The 16,046-nt window shown below is 46.2% G+C and overlaps 1 protein-coding gene across 2 annotated transcripts in view; it reads left to right on the forward strand.

Annotated features, from left to right (window-relative positions):
- The window catches only part of PPP2R3B (protein phosphatase 2 regulatory subunit B''beta), a 46,151-nt gene that overhangs the window by 18,624 nt on the left and 11,481 nt on the right, over positions 1 to 16,046 (forward strand). For both annotated transcript variants that reach the window (XM_049871817.1, XM_049871818.1), the window contains 3 exons: positions 12,694 to 12,797; positions 14,737 to 14,839; positions 15,587 to 15,661. In XM_049871817.1, the coding sequence (XP_049727774.1) occupies positions 12,694 to 12,797; positions 14,737 to 14,839; positions 15,587 to 15,661 (282 nt within the window). The remainder of the gene's footprint in view (positions 1 to 12,693; positions 12,798 to 14,736; positions 14,840 to 15,586; positions 15,662 to 16,046) is intronic.

Below are 16,046 nucleotides of genomic sequence, written 5' to 3' on the forward strand. Positions count from 1 at the left end.
TGGTGTGGATGGTTCACCTGTGCTGGTGTGGATGGTTCATCGTGGTGGTGTGGATGGTTCATCGCGGTGGTGTGGATGGTTCATCGTGGTGGTGTGGATGGTTCACCTGTGCTGGTGTGGATGGTTCATCATGGTGGTGTGGATGGTTCATCATGGTGGTGTGGATGGTTCATCATGGTGGTGTGGATGGTTCACCTGTGCTGGTGTGGATGGTTCATCGTGGTGGTGTGAATGGTTCATCATGGTGGTGTGGATGGTTCACCTGTGCTGGTGTGGATGGTTCATCATGGTGGAGTGGATGGTTCATCGTGCTGGTGTGGATGGTTCACCTGTGCTGGTGTGGATGGTTCATCATGGTGGAGTGGATGGTTCATCGTTGTGGTGTGGATGGTTCATCGTTGTCGCGTGGATGGTTCACCGTGGTGGTGTGGATGGTTCATCATTGTGGAGTGGATGGTTCATCGTGGTGGTGTGGATGCTTCATCGTTGTCACGTGGATGGTTCACCGTGCTGGTGTGGATGGTTCATCATGGTGGAGTGGATGGTTCATCATGGTGGAGTGGATGGTTCACCGTGGTGGTGTGGATGGTTCATCGTGGTGGTGTGGATGGTTCATCGTGGTGGTGTGGATGGTTCATCGTGGTGGTGTGGATGGTTCATCGTGGTGGTGTGGATGGTTCATCTGTGCTGGTGTGGATGGTTCATCGTGGTGGTGTGGATGGTTCATCATGGTGGTGTGGATGGTTCATCTGTGCTGGTGTGTGGATGGTTCATCGTGGTGGTGTGGATGGTTCACCGTGGTGGTGTGGAAGGTTCATCGTGGTGGTGTGAATGGTTCATCATGGTGGTGTGGATGGTTCACCTGTGCTGGTGTGAATGGTTCATCATGGTGGTGTGGATGGTTCACCTGTGCTGGTGTGGATGGTTCATCATGGTGGAGTGGATGGTTCATCGTGGTGGTGTGGATGGTTCATCGTTGTCGCGTGGATGGTTCACCGTGCTGGTGTGGATGGTTCATCATGGTGGAGTGGATGGTTCATCATGGTGGAGTGGATGGTTCACCATGGTGGTGTGGATGGTTCATCGTGGTGGTGTGGATGGTTCACCGTGGTGGTGTGGATGGTTCACCGTGGTGGTGTGGATGGTTCATCATGGTGGAGTGGATGGTTCATCATGGTGGAGTGGATGGTTCACCGTGGTGGTGTGGATGGTTCACCGTGGTGGTGTGGATGGTTCATCGTGGTGGTGTGGATGGTTCACCGTGGTGGTGTGGATGGTTCATTTGTAGTGGTGTGGATGGTTCATCGTGGTGGTGTGGATGGTTCACCTGTGCTGGTGTGGATGGTTCATCATGGTGGTGTGGATGGTTCACCTGTGCTGGTGTGGATGGTTCATCGTGGTGGTGTGGATGGTTCATCATGGTGGTGTGGATGGTTCACCTGTGCTGGTGTGGATGGTTCATCATGGTGGAGTGGATGGTTCATCGTGGTGGTGTGGATGGTTCACCTGTGCTGGTGTGGATGGTTCATCATGGTGGAGTGGATGGTTCATCGTGGTGGTGTGGATGGTTCATCGTTGTCGCGTGGATGGTTCATCGTGGTGGTGTGGATGGTTCATCATTGTGGAGTGGATGGTTCATCATGGTGGAGTGGATGGTTCACCGTGGTGGTGTGGATGGTTCATCGTGGTGGTGTGGATGGTTCATCGTGGTGGTGTGGATGGTTCACCGTGGTGGTGTGGATGGTTCATTTGTAGTGGTGTGGATGGTTCATCGTGGTGGTGTCGATGGTTCATCGTGGTGGTGTCGATGGTTCACCTGGACTGGTGTGAATGGTTTACTGTGGTGGTGTGGATGGTTGACCTGTGCTGGTGTGGATGGTTCACCCGTGCTGGTATGGATGGTTCATCGTTGTCGTGTGGATGGTTCACCGTGGTGGTGTGGATGGTTCATCGTGGTGGTGTGGATGGTTCATCGTGGTGGTGTGGATGGTTCATCGTGGTGGTGTCGATGGTTCACCTGTGCTGGTGTGGATGGTTCGCCTGTTCTGACGTTGATGGTTGTATCAGAACTTTGTTCCCTTTTATGACTGAGTAATACACATCTTGTTTGTTCATCGTCTGCTGGTGGACACTTGAAATGATTCCACCTTTGACTGTTGTGAAGAGTGGTGCTGTGAATGTTCGTAGGCAAGTCTCCGTGTGGATGTAAGTTTTCGTTTTTCTCGAGTATATACCTAGGAGCACAGTTGCTGTGTTATAGGGTAGCTTGAGGAACTACTCGGCTGTTTTCTGCAGCGGCTGCACCATTTTACATTCCCGCCAGCAGTGCGTGAGGGTTCCGATTTGTCCACATCCTTGTGAACACTTGTTATTTTCTGTCTTTTTTTACTGTAGCCATCCCAGTGGGTGCGAAGTAGGGTATCGGGGTGTTTAGATTTGCATCTCCCTGACTAACGATGCTGTGTCTTTTCATGTGATTGTCGGCCATTTCTATGTCTTGGAGAAATGCCTGTTCAGATCCTCTGCCCCCATTTTAATTGAGTTATGTGTCTTTTTATTATTGAGTTGTGAGGGTTCTTTACATGTGCTAGATATGAGTTTATATCTGATATGTGATTTGAAAATACTCTTTCCCGTTCTCTGGGCCGTGTTGTTACTTCGTGATAGCGTCCTTTGATGCACAAAAGCTTTCACTTTTAATGACACCCAATTTGTTTTCTCTTTGGAATCTTGTGCTTTTGGTATAATACCTAAAAAGCCATTGCCTAATCCAAAGTCATGAATATTTTACCATGTTTTCATCTAAAAGTTTTGTGGTTTTAGCTCTTACATATAGGTCTTTGGTCCCTTTTAAGTTAATTTTTGCGTATGAGGTGAGGGTAGGGGGTCCAAGTTCACTCTTTTGCAGGTAGAGATCCGGTTGTGCCAGCACCCTTGGTTGAAGAGACTCTTCTCCCCCCGTTGAATTCTTGGAAGACCAATTGTTGAAGATCAGTTGGCCGTAAACCTGACATTTAGTTTGGATTCCGAATTCTCTTCCACTGATGTACATGTCTAGCCGTATGCCAGTACCACACTGTCTTCATTAAGTTCGCTTTGTAGTGAGTTTCAGAATCAAGAAGTGGGAGCCCTCCAACTTTGTTCTTCTTTACGCAGATGGCTTTGGCTGTTTGGGGTCCCCTGCAATTCCACATGGATTTTCAGATCAGTTTATCAGTTTCTACAAAGAAGCCAGCTGGGATTCTGATAGGCATTGCATTGAATCTGTAGATCAGTTTCGGGACTACTGTCATCTGAACAATTCCCAGCCTTCTGATCCGTGAACGTGGGAAACCTTTGCATTTACAAGCAGTCCCCGGGTTGCGGGCGGTGTCCATTCCTAACTGTGTCTTTAAGTCGAATTTACAGGTAATCAGAACAGGTGCCTGCGATTCCGATTTAGTGTTACTTTAATGCAGTGATTTAAAAGCAGCAGGTGAAGATAATTGTGATGAAGTATTTTTTGCAAGAGTAGGACTTGGTTCAGTCATTTCAGAGTGAGGGTGAATTTACATGCATTAAAGGGCAAGGACCTGTTGGCACTAAGTCAGACACTCGTAACCCGTAACTTGGGGACTGCTCGTACTTAAGCCAAAAAAACCAAACCCATTGAAGTCTATCCCGACTCATAGATCTTTAATTTTTTTCAAAAAATTTTCTTAGTTCAATTGGCATGATAAAATCTATTAAGAAAACATTCTGCATCCCACTTTGAAGAGTGGCGTCTGGGGTCTTAAACGCTAGCATGCAGCCATCTAAGATGCATCAACTGGTCTCATCCCACCTGGATCAAAGGAGACTGAAGAACACCAAAAACACAAGGTAATTACGAGCCCAAGAGACAGAAAGGGCCACATAAACCAGAGGCTACACCAGCCTGAGACCAGAAGAACTAGATGGTGCCCAGGTAGAACCAATGACTGCCCTGACAGGGAACACAACAGAGAACCCCTGAGGGAGCAGGAGAGCAGTGGGATGCAGACCCCAAATTCTCGTAAGACCAGACTTAATGGTCTGACTGAGACTGGAAGGACCCCGGTGGTCATGGCCCCCAGACCTTCTGTTGGCCCAGGACGGGAACCATTCCCGAAGCCAACTCTTCAGACATGGATTGGACTGGACAGTGGATTGGAGAGGGATGCTGGTGAGGAGTGAGCTTCTTGGATCAGGTGGACACTTGAGACTATGTTGGCATCTCCTGCCTGGAGGGGAGATGAGAGGGTGGAGGGGGTTAGAAGCTGGCGAGAAGGACATGAAAAGAGAGAGTGGAGGGAGAGAGCGGGCTGTCTCATTAGGGGGAGAGTAATTGGGAGTGTGTAGCAAGGTGTATGTGGGTTTTTGTGTGAGAGACTGACTTGATTTGTAAACTTTCACTTAAGGCACAATATAAATTATAAAAAAAAATTTTTTTTTGTTCTTAGTTTTCAAATTATAAGTTGTGTATTTCTTTTGTTTTAATTTATTCCAGAGTATTTTGTTCTTTCGATGCCGTTGTAAATGGAATCGTTTTGTTAATTTTATTCTTGGGTTGCTCGTTGTCAATCAGCCGTTGAAAACCCTGTGGTGCACAGTTCTGTTCTGACACTCATGGGTGCGTCGTGAGCCAGAGTCGACGCCGTGGCAACCGGGAAAATAGTGCATAGAAATACACGATTTTTGTATGTTGATCTCGTATCCTGCAACGTTGCTGAATTCATTTATTAGTTCCAACAGTATTTTAGGAGACCTGATGGCACAGTAGTTAAAGGTTCCTCGGCTGCTAACCTAAAGGTTCGAGCTCCCCAGTGGCTGTGCAGGAGAAAGATGCGGCAGTCTGCTTCCGTAAAAATTAAAGCCTTGGGAACCCTATGGGGCAGTTCTACTCCGTCCTGTAGGGTCGGTATGAGGCGGAAGCTACTTGACAGCAATGCCATAAGCAGAAACTATCTGGGGAATTTGAATCGTAGTTGTAAGGATGTTGGTATACACTTGCTGTATACCTAATTGTTCTTGTCCACTTTGAGCCGGTTAACTAAATGAGTTTTTTTTTATTTCTTTCATTGTTTTCCCTCCTTGCTTTTTGTCTGATACAGTTTGAAGGACATGGGATTCTCTATTCCTTAAATGCCAGTAAGCTCTCCCCTCCTCCACTGGGTCTGCTTTCTTCTACAGGAGAACGAGTTTTTCTTTTTTACCATTAATTTTCCAAGTGTAACTCAGGTTTTTTATTTCTTGCATCGATGTCAGTAATTTATATTTCTTCTGAAATAATTTTTGCATAATTTATCAGTTTACTACTCTAAAGCTTTTCATTGTCTTCTGTATTTTTTTTTTTTTTAAGTCTGTGGTTTATCTGCAGGGAGCCTTGGTGACATGATGGTTAAGCGCTCAGCTGCTACCCAAAAAGCTGGCAGCTCCACGAGAGAAAGACCTGATAATCTGTTCCCGTAACGATTACAGCCTAGAAAACCCTATGAGGCAGCTCTACCCTGTCACAGTGGGTTGCCGTGAGTCGGAACTGACTTGACGGCACACAGTCAACGATGGTTTATCCCCACATAGGACCCTTTTGCTTTATTGTTTACTTCTGCTATTCTTTCTTCCATTCTCAAGATCAACTCATACTACTTTTTTCTAATAAGTATCTTTGAGCTTGTTGATTATTTTTATAATTTTTTGTTTATCCTTTTCCTAAATTTCTGCTCTCATTTTTATTATTTTCTTCCATGTAGTTTTTCTTTTTTTTTCTATTTATTCTGCCATTCTTTTTCTAGCCTCTTGGGTTAACTACTTATTCTTTTTTTCTCCCCCTGCTTTGGGTCAGTTTTACTGGGATGTGATTTACGTACAACAGGGTTCACCTGCATATCGACCACCGTAATCAAGATGTGGGACATTTCATCACCCCTGAACGTCCCTGTGCCCTTTGTAATCAACCCCACTGCTTGGCCCTGGCCACCCACAGATCTGCTTTGTGTCTCCCAAGTCTTGCCCCTTGTAGAATTTCACACGAATGGTGTCAGGGTGCGTTGGCTTCTGCGCCTGGCTTCTTGTTACAGGTTTATGTCTATGCTCACGAAGGATAATGGTCTGCAGCGTTTCCAGGTTGCTCTCGGGGTAGTTCTGGCCTCTCGGAGCTGGCTGGGAAGTGTTCCTTCTATTCGCTTTTCTTGGGCCATTGTTTTTAAGTTTTTGGTAGAATTCACCAGTGAACCCATTTGGACTAAAGTTTTCTTTGTGGGGAGGTTTCTAACTACAATTTCTTTAATAAATACAAGTTATGTACATTTTCTCCGGTGAGCTCCAGTAGTTCGTTTCATTTCTGACATGAGCATTTCTGTCTTCTCTCTTTTATTCTTCATTAGTCTGCCAGAAGCTGAATTTTCTTTACTTTTTTTCCTCTCCCAAAAATCAGCATTTGGTATTAGTGATTTTCTCTTACAATTTTCTGTTATGTTGATTTTTTATCTTTTCTTTATCATTTCCTTCCTTCTGCTTACTTTAGATTTAATTTGCTCTTTTTCCAGTTTCTTAATGTGGCAGCTTTGCTCTTTAAAACTTTCTTCTTTTCTAATGTACGCATTTAATGCTGTAAATTTCCTTCTAAGAATTACATAACCTGTATCCTACAAATGGATGTATGTTCTTTTTTTCCTCATTTTCTTTTGGTTCTATCCAGATTCTAATTTGCTATGTTACTTCTCCTTTGCCCAATGAGTTATTTAGAATTTTGTTGCTTAATTTTAAAAACTTGCAGATTTTTCAGACATTTTTTTGTTACTGATTTCTAATTTAATTCCATTGTGATCAGGGAACAGACTTTGCCTGATTTCAGTTATTTAAAAGTTGCTGAGACTTGTCTTAGGAGCGGACGTCTATGTTTTAAGTGCTCCGTGTGGGCTTGAAAAGGAGATACATTCTTTGCAGTGTGTTGAATATCAGTTTGCTTGATAGTGTTTTCAAATCTTTGCAGTTTTACAGGTTTTCTGTCTGCTCCTTCTGTCAGTGTTGAGACACCAGCTGTAATTGTGGATTTCTGTTTCTCTTTGCAGTTCTATCAGTATCTGCTTCATGGACGTTGAGGCTCTGTTAGAAAGCATGCCCCATTTAGGGTTTCTCTGTACCCTCCATGAATTGCCCCTTTATCACCATAACATGATCCGTTGTGTCCCCGGCAGTATTTCTTGCTCTGAAAGCTGCTTTGTCTGACATCAACGCATCCACAATGAAATACTACTCAGGAGTGAAAAGAAACGAACTATTGACACACAGAATAACGTAGGCGAGTCTCATTTGCATTGTGCTGAGTGAAGAGAAGCCAGACCTACGAGCTTCATAGGGTCTGATTCCATTGATATGACATTCTGGACAAGACACAACCATAGCTAGGCATGGAGAGCCGGTCAGTTGTAGGGGTTGACTCTAAAGGGGCAGGGGAGGGAGTTGTTGGAGATAATGGCACTCTATGTAAAAACTGCTTTATATCTTTCATGTTTTAGAGCTAACTCATTTCCCATTCACTTCAGAAGATTTTTTAAAAAATTGTGAGAGATGATTTAGGTCAAAGCTGATTTTCTTCTTTTAATTTTTAAATGAAAATATGATGATATACCACAGTAAAACTTTAAAAAGAAAAACCCTGTTGAATCTTTCAGCCACCTTTTAGGATTGAATAGAATTGGAATTCAAGGTGTGCATCCAGTTCCCCTAACTTTTTAATTGAGGTATAGTTTACGTGAAGGAGCTCTGGTAGCGTATCAGTTAAGTGATCGGCTGCTAACCAAAAGGTTGGCGGTTTGAACCTATCCAGCAGCTTCATGGGACCTGGCCATCTGCTCCCATAAATATTGAACCAGAATAACCAAACCCATTGCCATGGAGTCGATTCCAACTCATAGTGACCCTATAGGACAAAGTAGAACTCCCCCATAGCGTTTCCAAGGCCTTGATCTTTATGGACGCAGACTGCCACACCTTTCTCCTGGGAAGCCACTGGTGGGTTCAAACTACCGACCTTTGGGTTAGCCGCCGGGCACTTAACCACCTAGAAAACTCTGTGGGGCAGCTCTGTGTCACATGGTGTTACTGTGAGGTGAAACTGACTCAACGGCACCTAATGACTACAACAACGTAGCTTATATACAAACGAGCATACAAACCTTAATTCACACACATCTCTGGTTGTTGACAAATGCACAGAGTCATGTACACAGCACCAGCACTGGTTCAGAGCAGCACCATTGCCCCCAAATCCTAAGTGATGAACCTTTATACACCCTAGACCCAGAGAGTGAGTATTTCTGGCACCCCAGTTAGTCCCCCCGGGTAGCCAGAGTTGTGAATGCTACTGGGATTAGCGTTAACAGAACCAAGCACACACATTCTTTGTTATCTTTCTTCCGCAGCTCAGTATTGTGTCCATCAGATTCATCCACACGTGCGTGGAGCCATTGGCTCTTCCTTTTCATTGCTGCATCGTATTCTACTCTTTGACTATACCATGATTTATCCATCCAGCCTGCTCCTCAGGGACAGTTGGGTTGTTTTTGTCTTGGGGGCATTATGGATAAAACTACTATGAACATCCTTGTTGGTGTCTTTTGTGAGCACAAGCACTCGATTCTGTTGGTGAGTTCCTAGGAAGAGAACTGATGGTTTGCACATGTTAACTACGTTAGTAGAACTGCCTGTTTTCCCGGGTAGCTGGACCACTTTACTATCCCAGCAACACCACTCCAGAGTTGCGGTTGCTCCAGACCCTGTTACCAGAGCTTGTATTTCTAGTCCTTTCAGTTCTAGCCATTCACAGGGTGTTTGTGCTGGTGTCTCGTGCTTTTAATTGGCGCCAAGCACGTTTTCATGTGCTTTCTGGCCACATGCATGTTCTTTCTCTTGGAGTGTCCATTCAAGTCTGTTGCCCTGTCTTTTAAGTTGTGGTGTTTGGGTCATTTTTTAAAAATCGATTTGTAGGAGTTATTTAAAATTCTGCATATGAGTCTTTTGTCAGAAATAATGTATTGCAGATATCCTTACCCAGTCAATGGCTTGTCTTTTTGTTCCTCCAACGATGTCTTTGGTTGAACAGAAGGTCTCAGTGTTAACGTAGTTCAGTTTACCAGTCTGTTCTTTCAGGGTAGTATTCTTGTGTCCTGTTTAAGAATTTTTATCTACTCCAAAGTTATGCGGATCTTTTCTGTTTTTTAGGAAGTTTACTCTTTCACATTCAGGACTGTGATCTAGTGCACATTAATTTTTATGTACGATGTGAGGTAGGGATCAAGATTTTTTTATTTATTATTTAATGTGGCAAGTCCACGGATGCAGTACTTCTATTAAAAAGATTCTCCTTTTCCTACTGGATTGCAATTGTGCCTTTGGCCCGAATCAGTTAACTGGCTATGTGAGGGCCTGAAACTCTGTTCTGCTCCATTGCTCTGTTTCTTTTTCCTTGTGCTGATACTACATGGTCTTAATTACTGTAGCTTTATAAAGAAAGCCTTGAAATGCAATTCCTCCAATTTTCTTCTTCTTCTTTTTTTTCCCCAAGCATTTCCATGTTTTAGAATCAGCTTGTTAATTTCTACAAAAAAAAAAAAAAAAACCAACTGGGTGTTGATTGGGATTGCAATGAATCTTTAGAACATTTTTGGAACAATGGACATTTTAACAACATCAAGTCTTCAGACCTGTTAGTATGCTGTGTTCCTCCATTTATTTGGGTCTTTCGTAATTTCTCTCAGCAATGTTTTCTTTGTAAAGATCTTGTACACTTTTTATTAAATTTATTGATAGGTTGATTTTAGATGGTCCGTTTTAAAATTTCTTTTTTCAATCGATTGTTGCTAGTATATTGAAATATAACTGATTTTTGTATTTGCTATTGAACCTGGATCCAGCAACCTTGCTAAGTTTTTACACTTAGCAATTCTAGATTTTGTAAACCTTTTGGATTTTTGCATATCAAATCATATGATTTTAAATTGACAGTTTTGCCTCTTCTTTTTCAATCATTATCTTTTATTTCTCTCTCTTGCTTTGTTGCCCTGGTTAGGACATCCTGTTCTTATTTCCAAGCTCAGGGAGGAATCGTTCTCGTGTTTCACCATTAAGTGTGACGTTACCCAGAGAGTCTTCTGTAGATACCCTTTATTACAGTACGGGTGTACCTAGTTTCCTGGCTTTTTTTTTTTTTTCTTTAATCGTGATTTATGTATCTAGATAGACAGACAGACAGTTGTTAGTTGCTGTCTTACGCTGTCTTCTATAGAGAAGCAAAACCAGTGAAGGATATAAATAGAGAGAGAGAGAGATTTATCTCATGGAAATGGCTCATGTAGTTGTAGAGGCTGGCAAGCCCCAAGTCCATGGGTCAGGCGTCAGGTCAGAGGCTTCTCCTGGCTCACAGGCTGCAGAGGCTGGTGAATCCCAAGATCAGCAGGCAACATGGCAGGCACCTGGCTTAAGTTCCAGGAGCCAGAGGTCAGACAATGAGGAACTGGATGTAGGACCCAGAACGAGCAAAACCCAGCATACTTTTCCGGAACGTCTGTATGTATTGAATGCAGGCCACACTCCTGAGGAAATTGCCCTTACAGCTGATTGGCTGATCACATCAGATACATCATGGAGGTGAGTACATTATATCACAAAATGGAGGATAACTACATCATTACATAACTGCCGAACCATTGAGAATCATGGCCCAGCCAATGTGACACACAACCTTAACCATCATAGCTGCCACCAAGCCACTTCCGACTCGCGGTAAACCCACATTTAACAGAATGAAACGTTGCCCCGTCCTGCACCATCGTCACAATAGTAGGTATGTTTGAGCCCATTGTTGCAGCCACTGTGTCACTCCATCTTGTTGAGGGTCTTCCTCTTTTTTGCTTACCCTCTACTTTACCAAGCATGGTGTCCTTCTCTAGGCACTGGTCCCGCCTGATAACATGTCCCAAGTACGTGAAACAAAGTCTCACCTTCCTCACTTCTAAGGAGCCTTCTGGCTGTACTTCTCCCCAGGCAGATTTGTTCATTCTTTTGGTAGTCTGTGATATATTCAGTATTCTTCTCCAACACCTTAATTCAAGCGTCTGTGTGTGTGTGTGTGTGTGTGTACATATGTACATACCTACAAACAAAAATGTACATACACATATACATTGCTGAATTCAATTTGCTAATAACGTATTTTATTTAGGGTTTTGAGTCTATGTTCATGAGGGACATTGGCCTGTAATTTTCCTTCCTTGTGTCCTTGGCAGGTTTCAGAATCTGGGTCACGCTGACCTCATCAGAGTTGGGAAATGCTCCTTCCTTTTTTATTCTCTGGACGGGCTCGCATACCATTGACATTATCTCTTCTGTAAACACTTGGAAGAATTCACTGGTGAACCCTCCTGGGTCCGGCATTTTGTTGGCAGAAAAGTTTTTAATTATGTGTTCAATCTCCTGAAGAAACATAGGACTGTCGAGATTTTCTCTTCTTGTGTTGGTTTTGGTTAGGTGTGTTAATGAAGTAATTTGTCCATTTCACCTAAATTGTCAAATTTATTGGCATAAAGTTATTCATAATATCCACGTACTACCCTTTTTTTTTTTTTTCCGGTGCAAATACACACAGCAAAGCTGGCTCCCGTTCCACAGTTTCTAAAGAAAATGTTCAGTGACGTTGGTTATGTTCTTCACGTCGTGTCAACATTCTCCTTGTTTCTGTTCTAGTTGTTTCACTTTCCTGTATTTAATCTCCCTGCTGCCATCTCTTCCATGTTTTATAATCTGTTGACCCTTTGGTCTTATATAGATTTTCATATTTTTGGGGGGACACAGTACTGAAGGGTGACAATCTACTCTTTGGGCTAAACCGTTACTTATTTTAAAGGTGACTTCAGGGGATAATTTCAGTTCAAGGTTTGAAGAGTGCAGCCTCGGTAGGTCCAGCGCTTAATGTCGACGGGAGCTGTAGTGATGTCCTCTCATTCCTGACGTCGGTCATCTGTGTTTTCTTTCTTTTGTTCTTGAAGAGTCTTGCTAAAGGGGCATCAATTTATTTTAAAAATCTTATCAAAGAAATGACTTTGGTTGTATTGATACTCTTTACTGATTTGCTTTCTTTTTCGTTCATTTGGGCTCTTTATTTTCCTTTTCTTTCTGAGACAGAAGCTTGGGACATTGTTCATCTTCAACCTTTCTTTGTTTCTAGTGCGTGTGTTTAAAGCTACAAACTTACCTGTGGTCATCGCTTACCTGCACTCAATACGGTTTGACAGTGTTTGCATTTAAAGCATTTTCTGAGTTGTCTTGTGGAAGGATGTTGCTTAATTTCCACACATTCGAGGGTTTGCATGTTGCCTTCCTGTACAGATTTCCAAGGTATTTTAACCGTGCTTAGGGGATTTGTTCTGGGCACAGTGCCGTGGCTCTCTGTTCATAGCAATGTCTGACGACGGAAATAAACGACCTGGCTTGCGAGAATGAAAACATACTTTGCGTTTTGAGGAAACAAGTTGATACCCATTGCTGCAGCTGGTGGGTTTGGAAAGTTACGTTCTGATTTTCTGCAGCAGCAGCAGGGCGGTCCCTTTGTAGCCTCAGCATCAGAGCTCAGGCCTCGTAACGTGAGGCTGATGAGGGAGTCAGGGTTCGCAAATGTTCTCTTCTGCCCCAACGCAGGCCTGTGGCTGCCCGCTGTACTGGAAGGGGCCGCTGTTCTACGGTGCCGGGGGAGAACGCACAGGCTCTGTGTCCGTTCACAAGTTCATCGCCATGTGGAGGAAGTGAGTCCTGTCCCTGGGAGGGTGGGGGGCATGGGGAGACATGCAGAGGCTTGTGTGTGGATGCTCAGACGTGTGGGCATATGGAAGTGTGGACACAGGGCCAAGTGGATGTGTGGACATGAGGGGTGTGGACATGTGGACGCTTGGACATATGGGCATATGGAAGTGTGGACGCAGGGCCAAGTGAATGTGTGGACACGTGGACATGAGGGGTGTAGACGTGGACGCTTGAACATGTGGGCACATGGAAGCATGGACACAGGGCCAAGGGGATGTGTGGACACATGGACATGAGGGGTGTGGACATGTGGACGTTTGGATGTTTGGGCATATGGAAGTGTGGACACAGGGCGAAGTGGGTTGTGGACATGTGGACATGAGGGGTGTGGATATGTGGGCATATGAAAGTGTGGACACGTGGACATGAGGGGTGTGGACATGTGGACGCTTGAACGTGTGGGCATATGGAAGCATGGACACGGCCAAGTGGATTGTGGACATGTGGACATATGGAAGTGTGGACACAGGGCCAAGGGGATGTGTGGACACGTGGACATGAGGGGTGTGGACATGTGGACATTTGGATGTGTGGGCATATGGAAGTGTGGACACAGGGCCAAGTGGATTGTGGACATGTGGACATATGGAAGTGTGGACACAGGGCCAAGGGGATGTGTGGACACGTGGACATGAGGGGTGTGGACATGTGGACATTTGGATGTGTGGGCATATGGAAGTGTGGACACAGGGCCAAGTGGATTGTGGACATGTGGACATGTGGGCATATGGAAGTGTGGACACAGGGCCAAGGGGATGTGTGGACACATGGACATGAGGGGTGTGGACATGTGGACGTTTGGATGTTTGGGCATATGGAAGTGTGGACACAGGGCCAAGTGGGTTGTGGACATGTGGACATGAGGGGTGTGGACATGTGGACGCTTGGACGTGTGGGCATATGGAAGTGTGCACACAGGGCCAAGTGAATGTGTGGACATGTGGGTGTATGGAAGTGTGGACACAGGGCCAAAGGGATGTGTGGACGTGTGGACGCTCAGACGTGAACACTCGCACGTGTGGACATGTGGATGCTTGGAGGTGTGGGCGTATGGAAGCATGGACACGGGGCCAAGTAGATGTGTGGACACATGGACATGAGGGGTGTGGACATGTGGACACTCGGACATGGGCATATGGAAGCGTGGACACAGGGCAAAGTGGATGTGTGGATATGTGGACATGAGGGATGTGGACGCTCAGACAACACTTGGTCATGTGGATGTGTGGGCGTGTGAACACTTGGAGCTTGGGCTTGTGGATGTGTGAGCACGTGGAGCTTGGTCGTGTGGATGCATGAGCACGTGGAGCTTGGTTGTGTGGGTGTGTGAGCACATGGAGCTTGGTCGTGTGGGTGCATGGGTATGTGGGCGTGTGAGCACGTGGACCTTAGTCACATGGAGGTACGGGCATGTGAGCACGTGGAGCTTGGTCATATGGATGCGTGAGCACGTGGAGCTTGGTTGTGTGGGTGTGTGAGCACATGGAGCTTGGTCGTGTGGGTGCATGGGTATGTGGGCGTGTGAGCATGTGGACCTTAGTCTTGCGGAGGTACGGGCATGTGAGCACGTGGAGCTTGGTCATGTGGACGAGTGAGCATGTGGAGCTTGGTCGTGTGAATGCATGGAGCTTGGACGTGCGGCCTTCAGGGCCTGTGCTCTCACTTGGAGACCCCTTTGCCTCAGGCACGTTCTTCTGCCCCGTCACAGCAGAGATTTGGCCATGGGCAGCTTGTGGGTACACCTGGGCCCCCACATGCTGTCCCACTCCGCCAGGCTGTCTCCCTGCGCCCCACGGTCGACAGTCCCTGCCCTCACGCCTCTGCAGAGGGCTGCTCCTGTGTTCGCGTGTCAGAGCAGTGGGCGTCCTCTGTCCCCTCCAGGGTCCTCCAGAACTGTCACGATGACGCCGCCAAGTTCGTGCACCTCCTCATGAGCCCTGGGAGCAACTACCTGGTGCAGGAGGACTTCGTGCCCTTCCTCCAGGTAACACTCAAGGGCCCCTGGGGACCCCTTGCCTTCCCTGGGGAGCTCCGTGCCTTCCCTGGGGAGGGCCGCCCACATGGCTTGTATGAGGACATGGTTTAATCTCCAGCCTTTCTCACATTTCTGTAAACATCACCTGCACACCTTCAGCATCCACAACACGAGGAGGTGGGGTCACGGGGGCAGGGGGTCACCATGGGCCTCGCCCTGCACAGAGCAGGTCAGACCTATAGGTTCGTGCTCCGGGCGCCACTAAACGCATATGTGCTCTGCAAAGTGGTAGAGAGAGCTCGTCATCAGGCGTCACTCAAATATCATTTGAAAAAAAAAAGATCGCAGCCTAGAAAACCGTATGGAGCAGTTCTCCTCTGTAACTCATGGGGCCGCTGTGAGTCTGAATCGTTGATGGCAGCTAAACATAGTAGCAGAGCAGTGCAAGTGACCTGAAGGGCGTGTGGTGGTAATTCTTTGCAAAATGAGGATATTTCACATGGACTTACATGTTGGTTGTTATAAATTGTACATTTGCCGAGTTATCCTTTACTGCGAGAGGCTGTAAAATTGTAGGTGTCATTTTAGCTCACCTGTGGGCTTCAATCTGCCGGGGTCCCTAAGTAATGTGGTTGAGGTCCTTTTATAGGAAGTAACGCCTTCGGCACAGCCTCTCAGGTGGTTTGTGTTGGGGTGTGCACACGCCCCTGTGCACACGGGCAGACACGCCTCAGCACTCTCCCCTTCTGTGTGCAGGACGTTGTGAACACGCACCCGGGCCTGTCCTTTCTGAAGGAGGCGTCCGAGTTCCATTCCCGCTACATCACCACGGTGAGTATCTGCTCCTGGTCACGCACAGCGTGCTCCCAAAAGCCCCTTCCAGAGCCGGCCCTGCTGAATCCTGATGTCAGTAGCCAAAGTCCTGCCCCCAGGTCCCCCGTGTTCCTCACCTGTAGTCTGAGTTGGGGGCAGCTCCACCTTGTGGTCTGTGAGGTCGAGTGGATAGATGCCCTGGGTGTGGGCACAGGACATGGTGAGCCTGGGTGCCAGCCCTCCTGCAGTCAGTGTGCAGAGCAGTCAGACTTCATCAGAGTCAGACGCCAGCAAGGCGGAGCCGAGTCCCCAGCAGGAAGAACGAGCCAGGGGCTCAGGCTGAGAAGACCCCTCGGAAGGCCCTGTCTCTCCCCCATGTGACCCCTATGGCCGCAGGGCTGTT

This window comes from Elephas maximus, chromosome X, assembly GCF_024166365.1.
Source record: "Elephas maximus indicus isolate mEleMax1 chromosome X, mEleMax1 primary haplotype, whole genome shotgun sequence".
NCBI classification, from domain to species: domain Eukaryota; kingdom Metazoa; phylum Chordata; class Mammalia; order Proboscidea; family Elephantidae; genus Elephas; species Elephas maximus.